At 39.2% G+C, this 14,391-nt stretch overlaps 1 protein-coding gene across 1 annotated transcript in view; it reads right to left on the bottom strand.

Annotated features, from left to right (window-relative positions):
- Positions 1–608: 608 nt before the first annotated feature.
- LOC114469500 (transmembrane protein 132D) overlaps positions 609–14,391 on the bottom strand; it is a 41,300-nt gene continuing 27,517 nt past the window's right edge. Inside the window, 7 exon segments of the mRNA XM_028457046.1 lie at positions 609–697; positions 700–1,951; positions 2,046–2,237; positions 2,416–2,680; positions 2,892–3,097; positions 10,955–11,098; positions 12,938–13,130. Coding sequence (XP_028312847.1) covers positions 657–697; positions 700–1,951; positions 2,046–2,237; positions 2,416–2,680; positions 2,892–3,097; positions 10,955–11,098; positions 12,938–13,130 — 2,293 coding nt within the window. The 3' untranslated portion in view covers positions 609–656.

Consider the following 14,391-nt stretch of genomic DNA (forward strand, 5'->3'; position numbering starts at 1 on the left):
TTTGCAGTAACCCCTAATTGTGTGTTCTCAAACCTGCTGTGAGCTTCTGGCTGTAAGGCTGCAGGCTAACCTCCACCCTACCAAAGACTTATATTGAATTGGTTTCGCGCTAGAAAAATATGAATTGTTTTTTTCATTATAAAAGATGATGTTGACAAAACTGCAGGATGGTATAAATATTATATAACATTTTTATTCCTATTAGAATAATTCATAACCCAAAGTAAAGATTACAGTTTTAATTAAAACAATAACAAGTTTAACTTGTTTGAGCAGTTTTCAGTGAAATCCAATATTTAAACATTTGAAATACGTTTTTTTTTTTTTTTTAAATAAATGTTTTCTTTTATGGATGGTATACAGTATATCAGCATGTGGGGGCAAACATTTAGAAAAGTAAATGACCACATGCTACATTATTTGGTGACGTAAAATTGTATAAATTAAATTTTCAGTTAAATCAGTAATAATGTCATACACATCCACTCTCAACTGTTAGCAATAATATACAGTACATGTACACCCAAAAGGCCTTGATAGGTAATAAAATGCAGAAGTGGGCAGTTCCAATATTACATAATTGTAAGAGTTTTCAAAGGCATTGAGGGAATCAGAGTCATATCTACTGTAGATGTGATGTCTGATCGGATTCTGTGTTATAACAATTCCCCAGGCTTTGTGATGGGCACTTGAGGTCCTCTCCATAGTTGTCCTCCTTCCCAACCCAGTGGATGCCATGTCCATTCTCCCTGGGAGGAATGTGTGGGGAATTTTGGCGCTCTAATGAGGAAAAGGTAGTGAACTGCACTCTCTTTCTTTTGCTGGTGGGAGAGTGAAGGGACTCAGTCTGCATAGGTTTGCTCCTCAGGGAGTCTGTAACAGAGGCCAGGCAACTGGGCCTCCTGGAAAGAGAGGCAGTTTTATTAAGCCCAATGTCTATAACAGTGGTTGTTGTCTGGGAGTCTTGCTGGATCGGGCTCCCCGGCACGCTCATGACCAGCTCAGCATCTGTGCCAAGCCATACCCAGTCATGCCTGTGCCCCGTAGGCTCCTGACCATGAGAAGGGGGCTTCTTGTGTCTGAATTTAACAACATAGGTGATACAGTTTACCAGAAACACAGCAATAGCCAGGCAAAAGACGCCTAAAAGAGCGTACATGCCAATTTCCAAGTCTGTAAGGGGTCTGTTGGCCAACACATCTTCCCCACCAATATCCACCTCTGCAGGCTCTTGCCCAGGTGCCCCCACTTTGGTGGGGAAGTTGTAGTTTACCAAATTTCGAGGGACTTTCACAGTGCTAGTAAAACTAACACTGCTCATGTCCTCCACTATCACGTCTGAGCTATATCCTCTGCTGCTGTCACCAGGGCTGCTCATCAGGCTCCCATTCATCAGATTGTTTGGACTAGGGTTTCTGGAATTACTCGTTTTACCAACCCCTCCGAGGCTGCCGCTGGATAAAAAGGTTTTAGCTGTTGATTTGACAGGGTTTGAGATCTTTTGCATGGCACTTCCATCTTGGTCTGCGTTTGATCCTAAAGGACGCTGAGAGGGCTGCTGTTGCTTGTTGTTGCTACCAACAAACACCTCCCCGTCATTTCCATAGTCATCTCCATTACTTTTGGTGCTAATTGTGCTTCCGTCTGAAGAGCTGGTATTGCTGTCAGGTCGTCGGCCATTCACCTGAAACTTAACCCGCAGACTTCCATTGCCCACCGCCACAGTGCTTTTCCGTTTGGACTTTTGACAGGCCTCACAAATGGAAAGTTCTACTCTGACCAGGACTCCCTCACCTTCTCCCTCAGCAACCACTACCGGAGGTGAGCCCTTCACCGAGACTACACCCTGGTCAAGAGATGCCACCGTCACACGAAGAAAAGCTGGATCGTAAATGTCAAGTGGAGTTTGGCTTTCATCACTGAACTGTATCCAAGCACTGACCAACGCTTCCTAGCAAGAGAAAAATAAATAAATCACCATTATTGATGAGAATGTTTCTTTTGTTGCATTTTTCTAATCAATGGGAAAAATAAACATGAAAAACCTGTTTGGGGTTTTGTAAAACTTCCTGTGTGGTTGTGGTTGCCAGGATTGCCCTGTTGCTGCCTGGGCTGAGCTGTAGGGTCATTGAAAGCCCTGTAACCAGCTGGACTCCCAGTTCTGTGATGGTCACTTTGTCATCAATGACTTTGACGGTTGTTCTAGCCAATATGGCATCCGACAGAGGGGAAAACACCTGTTGTAAAACATTATTGGAAAAAGTAAATAACTTGACTTGTTTAATCTCCTACTTCAAAACAAGGTCAATAGGTTTAAAGTAAATATTTAAGTCTGACTACAAGTCTTTTTGTAAAAAACCTTTCCACTAAGGTTAAGTAAGACTCTGGTTACAGTCTATCCCAAGGGTTGATTACCTGGATAGAAGTGGTCCCAAGGTCTCTTCCTGAAAGCACCCTTCCTCCTTGAAGCCTTGCCACACGTGGGTCTTCCACCTTCATTAAATACCGAACCATTCTTGTTACATCTACTTGCCAATCAGAACCCAGAAAAAAGGCTTGCGGATCCCGAGGGTCTGTCTGTTCAGCTACAAAGTTGGCAAGCACTCTAACCAGCGCATGCTGAAACTGGAGCATGCAGCCCTTTGCCTTGCGATCATCTTCATCACTGTTCCATCCAGATCTGCAATATATACAATGAAACATGTGCCGCTCACACCTGTCGCCAAGTAGAAGCTTTCACCGGCTACACTGTAATCTCTTAGCATCTCTTTGCTTGATTGGATCACATTGAGATATTGCTGTGCATTATGTAATGGAATCAAACACTATAATCCATGAAAAGATATGATTTAAATGTATATTTATTAATGTTTTGATATTATTTCACCCACCTTTTTGATGTTAAGATCGGTACCCTCCAGCTTTTGATCTGGCTCAGCTGTGTGTCTGACAACTCAATCTGGAGTGGGATTTGAGGAATCCACACGTTGAGTTCAAGCTGAGCACTTAGGTAGCTGTAGGTAAAGTTAACAACTATCTTCACCTTCCCTTTTGTCTCCTTGCCATTGACAAAAACATAGTCGCACCTGTCGGACACCTGAAGGAAAGAATATGAAGTTTAAAAAGAATTAACATGAGTGTCCCATATTTTTTATAATGCAGATTTAGAACAGATAACAAAGCACATAACTGGTTTCAGACAGAAATCACACGCCTAAAGGGCAGTGAGGGATTACAGAGCACATGATCTGTCAAACCAATTGGAACAAATAAATGCATCAAAGTCTATTGAATCTTTACAGTATATGTTAACATCAGTGAATTGATGACCAATGGTGTTTTAACCAGTTTGGTTAGTTCTGGTCTACATCCACAGCTTCTCTTGTAAAACATTGACAGTATATCAACATAAGGCTGAAGCATGTCGCAAAAATTTTTGCAGTCAGCTTTTTTAGGTGCCTTTAGAATAATGTTTCAGTCTGAGTCTGTCCACAACGCCAGTTCCTCAGCCCTCTTTCCTTTTCCTCGATCAATGTGTTGCATCCACTCTGCACACTGTGTGTGACTACATCCCTTAAACAATGTACCTGATCTATCAGTAGTGTATCGTTCCCGTCGACCTTTCCCCATCCAGATTATCCAGCCTGATATATGCTACTGCGTTAGGTCAACTCCATAAACTATACACATAGCTCTCTATGTCGACGTAGAACCCTACTCCATAACCCTACGTGCACCTCCCAAAAATCCTGACTGCACGTCGAGGTAACGTGGACCGTAAGGGATTGGTCCACCCCAAACCTCACCCCCAGTCATTGCCTTTTCCAGTACCGCGATGTTTCAACTTTTTGAGGATTGATAGTCAAAAAGAGAACTGAAACGGACAAAACGTTTTATTATTACTTTTTATGGCTGCACCACATGTGAAGCACCGCCAAACGGAGTCCAATCACAGACAAAATGTGTGACTTTTCTGTTTTTATCGCTACTCTGTTTCATCTGTGTTTGTGTGTTTCATAACAGCAAACAATGACCGACATGCTGCAGAGGCTGCCAGTGGACCAGAAATGACGTTATGTTTAATGTCAGCTCAATATACTTTAATACTTTGTTTGCATGTTGCGTTTATATTGACAATAATGTTTGAGTCCAATAATACACACATTGTTAGGAAGGCAAGTCGTAATCTCAAAATGAATAGCATTTTACGATGCTTAAAAAACATTGTTTACTGTGACCGGAAGATAAACGTGGGCTTTTTAATGCTCCTCTGAAACCACACACACAGCCACAACCCCCTAGTGGACTTGCGACTAATTGCATAGCGATGCATACCCTTGACGTAGAAGTGCTGTTGGCCAACCTCTGCATCACATCGACGCTGTTACTATGACATAGGTCCCGACTCAGTAGTATCAGGCTTAAAATGATGTTGTGAAATAGGTCATCTTAGCCCCATAACCAATGGCAAAATACATTCAAATAATATCACAGATGTCACGATTTCAACAAATCCTTTTACAACAAATGACCTTGCAGAAGTTTTGCCCTCCATGTGTTGCAATAGTAATATCATCTATCTGTAATAAACTACTGTGATGTTCACTGCTCCACAGCATGAGGAGGTAGTTCCATTGCAATTTTATGTACATCAAAATATCATGCAGTGCTAAGCTGAACATCCGTCCTTCACAGCCAAGTGCACTCATTACAGTGTTATTGTAAAAGTGACCTTTAGTAGTTTGGACACTGCTCTAAGATATAGCAAACATTTTGAGACATGTGTCATTAGGGTTTTCCTCAGTTGTCTCTAAAGCCAGTCTGCTGATTTAAACAAATTGAATATTTACCATAACATTGAAATTCATTCATTGGCTGGTGGAACTAGAAAGCAGATGAGAGAAAAAAAATGGTGACTTTGACAGATCGCCTGAGGAGGAATACAAATGGCAAATCGAGGCTGCTGCTCTCATTTGCGTAAATCCAATGGTTAGCTAGAAGATGTGCTGTCACAGGAGCATGCTATTTTTGAATATGTGCGGTGTCATTTTAGCAGTTGCTGTTTAGTCATCCATGACTAGAGCTGAGGCTCTAAAATGGCCACTTCACCATGTGTCATTGTTCATGCTAAATAAGTTACATGACCCCCTCACTACAAATGGCCCCAAGCTTTACTTTCATTTAAATATCAAATTTGCAAAATGTGGCACTAAATCCTCTGTGTTTTTAAAGACAGACTTCTAATGGCTCTTTTATGGTTCTTGAGGCAGTCTATTACCTATTTTAAAATCAAGTAAGATTTCTCGTTTTTTTATTTAGTTATTTAGAATGCAATTATTCAAAATCTCCAATGAACTTCTTTTCCATATTCCAATGCAATAAAAGTTAAATAAAAAAGAAATACTCCCACGCATCAGCCAAAAATAATTATAATAAGAACAGTCTTTGTCCAAGGATGGCCCCTGAGCGTTTTAAGGTGTCATTTTAAGAAAACACTAAAATGGATTTGACTTTTATCAGAAGGCCCAGTACCAAAATGAATAATGCTGAAATCCCCACTTGACTGAGATAGTCTGACTGCAGTTCCCAAATGAAAAGTTGAATCAGACTTTTAATGAGCATGGTGAGCAAGTGTGTCTGTTGCAGTGGGGGATATAAAGTTAAAGTAATAGGTAACATACACAACTACAGGCAACGACTTGATGAATCATTAGTCAGTGGATGACACTCTTTTTAAATGGTCAAGTGTCATTTTTTTTAATCCTGAGAGGACTAAGAGGTTCTCTTCAAATCTCTATTCATTTCTACACATTCAAAAACCTTCCCACACTGTTGATTAGAGGTTATTTTGTCACATGAGCTGTCTATTCAAGATAAATCCTTTGCTGTCGATCACTTGTGCAGATGTGGTACTCTTCACGCACACTAGATGATAGAAGATATCAGAATTGAGCTTTACAGCTAAGAAGATTAAAGGAATATTTGTGACTCAAGCTTGTATTTGGTCATCAAATAGCTACAGTAATCTTCAAACAACAGTAAAGACGCATCAATGAGTGGAAAAGAGTTATTTAGTCTGCATCCACCCTTTTGACATCTTCTGTTAATCCTGCTTTTCTTAAAACCAACATCCATCTGTTTGTTGTGCATGAATACTTAATACTCACTGTATTTCCTACACAGAGAATCTCCCCAAGCCTTGTGCATTGCAATAATCTAAAGTAGACACTAGTGAAAAGAACTTCTCAGTCACTAAAACTTTGATAGGGAATGGATTTAACTGTTTATCCAATACATTAAAGTACACAATGCAGTCGCTCATTTTCTTTTTCGTTTTCCTTTTTTTGGTCTTTTTCAGTCACAGTGCTGTCACAGGCAAATGTTAGGAATTTTAGTAACAATGCATGCAAGGATGAGATTATTACCCCAGAGGTTCAACTATTACCAGATCTGATCAAAAAATAAAGTCCAAATGTCTGGGCACATGATGCCATCCTGCATTTACTGCCAGATTGCTTAGAGCAGTGGTTCTCAAACCTTTTTCCTTGCTTCCTCTTATTTCTGAATCCAATAAATGATGTTGTTATTCCTTTGTCCGAATACAATATTCTGCTCAGACTAATATGAAAAAACAACTATCGAGCATAATGATAGAATGGATGAGTGATACTGATAACACACATAAAGAAGCTCATTTTGTAAATAAGTGGAATTAAACACTATTTAGTGCCTGAATAGATTTACTTCTAAAGTTATCTCCCACCTGGTATGGGACCAAGACTGACCATTGTATTTTCAGTTCTTGTTCTAATCAAGATCATTTTCCATCATTATTATGAATTTCATTTTTAACAAAAAACAAACATTATAAAACCTATTTTGAATGATTGAATTTGTTAATTTTCCACTCTCTCTCACAAGTATCCCCTGTAGTGCCATCACATAACCCCATTTGAGAAACACTGGCTTAGGGCAAAGCAAGGTAAATATATTTATATTGTGCATTTAATAATCAAGGCAACATAAAATGCTTTAAATGATTAAAGCATTACTACAAATAAGGTATAATATTTGCATAGATGCATTTTAAAACCTAAATTTTAAAATGCTTACGGTTGGGGCGACATTATGTTCTTTGAAATAATTAAAAACAGCTTCCCTGTGTTTGGTTTGAACTCTTGGTTTTGCTATGTGATCTATGTCCAAAGATCTGAGACCTGCTGGTTTTATCAATAATTTGTGAGGATCTGGAGGCGGGGCTGCTGCAAAGAGTCTGCTGGAGAGCAACACACCTGCCTGGAATCAGCGCAACCAGTTAGTTCGTCTACCTGTGTGTGTTCTCCATGCCAACTCCTGCGCCTCCCAGTGTTGGGAACGTTACTTTAAAAAAGTAATTAGTTATAATTACTCACTACTTGTTCAAAAAAGTAACTGCGTTAGTAACTAAATTACTCTATAATAAAAGTAACTCATTACCAAGGAAAGTAACTATTTGCGTTACTATTAAAAAAAAAAAAAAGTTGCTCTATGTCAAATAATTCAGATTTTTTAGATGCGTGTCGTTGTGAGGTGCTTCATTAAATTTGAGTTGCTTACAACAGATGTGGACAAAGTCTTCACTCCTGGACATAATGAACACTTCACATGTACGTTCTTGCCTTTGACCACAATTAATATAAAGTAGTGTTTGTATCGTCACCTTAAAAATGTCAACTTTTCATCAGACTGCTCCACGCTCACCATCTCTGCTGATTCATCAAATCTGTTGTGTGTGTGTGTGTGTGTGTGTGTGTGTGTGTGTGTGTGTGTGTGTGTGTGTGTGTGTGTGTCGCTGTGCGCTGGCACGTCGCCTTAGCCAATCATAATCGCTCACCTTGTTTTTAACCCACCTCATCATTACATTGAGTCAGAAGCCAGGGATGTTTTCGGATAGCAGTTTATTTAATCAATGCATGTAACGCACCGCATTTAACATTCAGTAACAATAACGGCATTGTAACGGCGTAAAAAGTAATTAGTTAGATTACCCCGTTACTGAAAAACAAACGCCGTTACCTAACGCCGTTATTTTAAACGCCGTTTTTCCAAACACTGGCGCCTCCATCCTGCCTCTGCTCTCTGCCCCACTCCCAGCTTCCCTTCACCATCACAATAAATCAAGCCACTGTCAATACTCACTCCTCCATCTCGCTCTTGGGACCTACTCCTACACCTACACCTCCTACTCCTACACCTCATTGTTTTATTCTGCATCTAACCTATTCAGTTCATAAAGTTCATCATTGGCACCGAATGATCTATATTGCTGTTTCACTTGACAATGCTGCCATTGCTATCCTGTTAACACGTCTCAAAGCTCAATAAGTCAACAAGTTTACTGAAACCACAATGGAGCCACAAAGAGGCTATGGAGTGGGTGTGAGGAGGGCGGGCCGTCTTCTGGCCCTACGTCACCGTGCAGGGAGGAGGAAGTCAGCGCCCCGTCTATAGACACGCCCACTCTATAATATGCATAAGTAGGCCGCAAATAGGCTGTTTGTGTAGAGTTGGTCAGAAAGTGACTTTTCAGAGGCTGAAACTCTGAAACACAGAAGAGTTTGGGAAAATAAACCTCAAATACTATGTTTTTAGAGTTCTTAGAACAAATGGAGATGGGTGAAAAATACCATGATATGGGACCTTTAACTAAATAAATGCTTGGTGTGACGGAGCAGCGCCGTCACTAACCGAGCAGCAGCGCACGCACACACACACACACAAACACGTCACACACATTCTCTTGCTCCCCTCCGTATTTCTCCTCACATCATGCATTTAACTAATCTCCTTCTTCCCCAACTGTTGCTAGAGTCAGCCAGGGGTGAACACTTGACTGTTCTAGGCTTCACCTGCTGCACAAACATTCACACATTCTCACACACACACACACGGAAACTCTTACCGGTGACATGACGTCTCTGAGCAGCTGACGGACAAAACGGGGCGGAGTTAACTAAGGGATTATGTAAGGCAGTAGCGCAGGGTGGGAGATCATGTGATCAGGGGTTATTTTGTCTTAATTGTTTTTGCATTTATATGGGGATTAATTTAGGATGTGATTTGAAAAATGCATTTGTTTATTAGAAAATCAGTTATCATTTGAAAGGGATGTGAATATTGTTTTTGTTTGTATTCCTTAATAATTGTTTTTGGTTTAATTTAAACCACACCCATGGGAGGGGCTAACCTGTTAAAAGCAGTGTAGGAAGCTGCATAGAGGGCAGTCTTTCTCTGGAGGTGGATGTGGGAGCAATGTACCTGGACATTTCTGAAAGCCTCTCAGCTGGATGTAGAGCTGGGACCAGGTTGTGGTTTTTTTTTTCTCTCTTGATGTAAATATTTGTGTTCCACTGTAAATATTGAGCACCGGCACCATTTTTGGAAAAATAAATGAAAGTCGACTTGCCATATGGATGGTCGTGGTTCTTCTTTTTGAACGAAAATCGAACCCCGCCACACTTGGAAATGCCCTACATTGTTACCAGTGGTCAATGGATTATATTTAGTGTTATTTGCACCCCTCATCACTGAGGGGATACCTTTATTTTGTGTTTAAATAGTATTGAATAACCTTGTGTAATAGAATAGTCGATAAGGAAACATTTGTGTAGTCGACAAGGAAAATGGTCACTGAGCAACATCCCTCGTTAAAAGGTTCCCATCACCAGTGTAAAAGGTGGCAACAATTTACCTGAATAAAGACACCAACTGCAAAATTTGAGATACTATAAAAAACTTAAAAAAAAGATCAGGTGGATGTAAACAGAACAGGGAAAAACTGGTGAGTGGATCGTAGTGCTCAATAGTTTAACCTGACAGAAATATTTACCTGGAACTTTTTGCTATTTCCATCAATTATTACTCCTCAATAACTTTATTGATATGTCAGGGCTTAGTCTGAATGCTGTTAAAAGGGTAATATTTTGTTATTGTTGTTGATGTTCACTTGTTTACAAATAAAAAATAATTTCTAAATATTCTGCCAGATATGTAAACATGTGCCTGTATATGAAGTTTACTTTGGCAAACACACATGTCTCAGACATTAATCAAACAACTGGGGGACAGATGAATGCTGTAAATCTTTTTAAAGTTAGAAATCATCCCATCATGCTTTGTACATGATTGCCTTTCAGAGATTATATTCTAAAAAGGCTAAAGTTTTCTCATTTATATATTGGTATGCCACACCTGCTTTTGACATCCTTAACCTAATTCCCACCTAATATATGTTTGAGGAGTCACAATAGTTTGATCTGCTTCTGTATTTTTCCACCAAATGAACTAGTTTGTTTATTGAAGCCACTACACATCTTCATTCTTTGCTTATCCTTGGTCGAGAATATTTACAGCCTCTGACCGCACTGTCCGGGGAGCTGACTTTCAATTTCATCAGCAAACAAAGCCGGCTTTTGGCAGTCAGCCGTGCACGGGCGCACAGGATATAAAGGACAAGTCAGAGGAAGGAAGCACAGGGTTAGGGTTTGAGGTCATTCCTGGTAAGTCATTTAACACAGTACTTGTTCAATGTCACGGTAATTGACGGAAAACAATATCTGGTTTTACCATTTGAATAAGTGAAAGAGCATCATGACTTTGGGGCAACTGTTTTGACTAGAGCTATCCTTCCCACCACACATGCAGCTAGCTTTAACTCGATGGAGTTTTGATTGGTTGTCCAAATTCTCTCTGTCCCTCAGAATCAAACAAGACCTACAAGATATAAACAGTTCAGGTTATTCCAGGCTCCACTGAACCTTCCTATACAATATTGCTTCAGCAAAAAGCAATCAGTTTCACTTGTTTTTAAGTTGTACTTGGAGGGAGAGGAACACAGAAAGTAAGAAATAATAAATCAGAAAAAGGTAGTTCTTTTTTGTTGCAAAATGTAGTGAGTAGGAATCAAAACCTCTACCTTCAGAACATCTTCATCAGTGGAGCTACAGTCTGTGTAGTCAGATACATCAGTGACAACTCCATCTTCCTCTACAGCGACTGCCCTCACAGGCATGACCACCTTCTTTCCAGTTAGCACAGCTGTGTTTAGGATCTCTGTGTCCTGCAGAGCGGATAAACCAAAAATGAGGAATGCTTCTTAATAAAAAACTAAAAATACAAACCCAATCCAACATACAGTCCAAAAGCAAAATAATTTAATTCTATAATTTTGTGCTGCATCTGCAGATAGCTAAATGTTGAAATAAGAAAAATATGGAATTCAGGTAGAGAATTACAGCAGAGGAAGTGGATCATAAAGTGTTCCAGCTAAGGCAAGGCAAATTTATTTGTGTAGCGCATTTCATACACAAGGCAATTTAGTGTGCATTACATAAATAAAAAGTGCAACAGAAAACATTTAAGTTTAAAAGAACATTCAAATCAGCAGTAAAACATTTAAAATCTGCAGTAAAAACATTAAATCAACAATAATATGATTATAAATATCCCTCTCAGTCATAAGCAGTAGTGAAAAAAGAGTACATTTATGTTAAATATAATATAACTTAAAAATATTTGGATTGAATGCTGACTTCAGCTCTGCTGGTAGTTTGTTCTTCTTTGCAGCATAACAACTAAAAGCAGTGTATATTATGCCTATACTACTGACCTACACTCAGAATCAATATAGCAACCACATTGTCTCTTGCTATAGATGGTTAGCTCCCATCAGCTTGTGTATGAAGCTTAATTTGAGGAGAGAAAGGACAGTTATAAATAGCTCTCTAATGTGGTCATATTGTGATAGTCTACATATGCATACCCTAATGTATGTGCATGGCTGGATGATCAAAGCTTGGAAAATGAAGCAGATGGATCTCTACATAACACGGTTTTAAATGAAAAGAAATAGCAGAATAGCATGGCTAAGTGCCATTAATGATCAGATAAATAGATTTACAAAGACACTTGGCTATTCAGACAATAAAAGTGAAGTGGAGTGAGATGTGCATTGATGGGAAAAACTGGTTGAAAAGGAAGTTGAAAAGACTAGATTACTTTTTGATGGATAACCACATTGATCAGAGGATTGTGTTATTGAGGGCGTTTGACATTCTCCAGAAGTATAGTTGGCTGCTGCACATGGACTTCATAGAACAAGGATAAGAGTGATCGGTCAACTCTAATATCCTCTCGAGCTGACCATCAAATCGCTTCACGTTTGGCCCTTGGCCTGAGGTCAGCCTCTAATCCACAAGATAGATGAAGGATATCAAAATCACGAAACAGAACACAGATCACGTCCTCATAACTTCAGGCACTCCTGCACAATGGCAACAAAAACTTGTCATATACAAAGTAAACCTTTAGAAAGATGAAAAAATAAAATGTAAGCATGTTACTTTTGAACCGTTGCAATGAATATATGATATATTTCATCAGTTTTGTGTGTTGGTGCAAAGTTAGAATGATTACTTTAACTTAAGTGGGACACCAGGTGACAAATAGCAATGGCCAATGCATAATATAAATCAAAGTGCTGTAATGTTCCATATTTAGTAGAGGGGATTATATCAATGATCAGTTATGAAGACAAAATGATAAATAGTTCTACAGCACAGAAATAGATGCCCAGGAAGCAGCTGTAACGTGAAAAAAATGACCACGTATTGCATTGTACGCCACAACAGAGCTGAGCATAACAAAGAGAGACATCAGCTTTATGACAGTCAACAGCACAAGGTCACTGAGCTGAAAATAGAAGCCATTTACTGAACAATCCAATGCATATCCAGCCTTCTGTGTATGCAAACACTTCAGGAATGGATCAGACCAAAAGCCAGTTTTGTGACATTTTCATGCACCAATGCTCACAGGGTGAAGTCTAAGAGTTGGCAGGGTTGGAGACATTGATTTTCATATAGATTAGGAATGGCATTAAAACTGACAGTCAACTCACCATTACAAGGGGTGCCAGGCCAACAAAGTCTCTCTGAGTGGTATAGATCCTCATGGCCCCTTCAGTTTTGGCTGTGTTTGTGGAGGCAGCAGGCAGCTCTAGTTTCCATATGATCACCTGGCTGTCGAGTGGACTGCTGAGCTCCTCCACTTCATAGTCCATCTGAAGCACCTCTAGCAGACTGCTCTCAAGCCTGGATGGGACATATAAAGTAGGGGTTGTTTAAAGTGGGCTATGGTATCCAATCAAAACATAGAAAGTACAGAAAATAATTTGAAACAAATATGTAAAACTTTATAACTTTCCATGATAATTCAGGGTTGTTGCTGAAAGGGAAGCAACAAAACAAATTTGTGTGAGTCATTGAACTCTTTCCTATAACTGAGTTCCCAAACAGATGACAATAATTGTCATATTGTGATTAACGAGCAGTGAACTCTATGGCTCAGTGCTTTCAGAACTCATTAGTAAAAAGTGTGATTAATACAGACATATTGTTATGGTATGACATTTCACCTTTTATTTGATTAAACACAGATGAACGCAGAGATCAAATAATGGTTTGTGCTTGTTGTGCATGATAATTACTCAAGGCTCGTGGTTCTCCTACCAAGGTGGGCCTCAGTAGGAGAACCACTTTCTACCCACAACTTTTGTGGGATGAAAGTTTGATGTTATGATGTGGGGTTGGGTACATTTTGTGTAGGGCTGGGCGATATGGCCTTTTATAAATACCGCAATATTTTTAGGCCATGTCACGATACACGATATATATCTCGATATTTTGCATTACCCTTGAATTAACACTTTGATGCACAAAATCACACCAGTATGATGATTCTATATGTCTACATTAAAACATTCTTGATCATAATGCATTAATATATGCCAATTTTAAACTTTCATGCAAAAAAGGGGATATCACAACTAAGTCAAAGTTGACATAACTGTATTTATTAAACAGTGAGTGGCTCAAACATAAAATTGTCAACAGAAAGTGCACGTTCTGTGCAAAATTGTCAGAGACATTTCAAAACAAGACATTAGTGCAGGATGCAACTCACATGGCATTTCAAAACACAAAATTAAAGTGCACTTTTTGTACATAATGCCACTACAATATTTTAAAAACAAATAGTGCCCTTTTGTGCATGTTGTCATTAAGATGACATTTCAAAACAACACTAAATTTAAGTGCACCTTTTGTGCATAATGCCACTAAGATATTTAAAAAAAAAAAAGTCCGCGAGTTTAACGGTATGGTCATTTTCAACACCGCACAGACTACAAGCTGCGATATATCGAGTATATTCGATATATCGCCCAGCCCTAATTTAGTCTTACTTTTCTAGAGCCTCTATATACTACAAAGCTGGATAAGTACATCCAAGATATCTCTCCGTTAGCGGGTTACACTTAACTAAACATTCACAACAGGTTATAAACACATCCAG

The sequence above is a fragment of the Gouania willdenowi genome, chromosome 9 (genome assembly GCF_900634775.1).
Source record: "Gouania willdenowi chromosome 9, fGouWil2.1, whole genome shotgun sequence".
In the NCBI taxonomy this organism is placed as follows: domain Eukaryota; kingdom Metazoa; phylum Chordata; class Actinopteri; order Blenniiformes; family Gobiesocidae; genus Gouania; species Gouania willdenowi.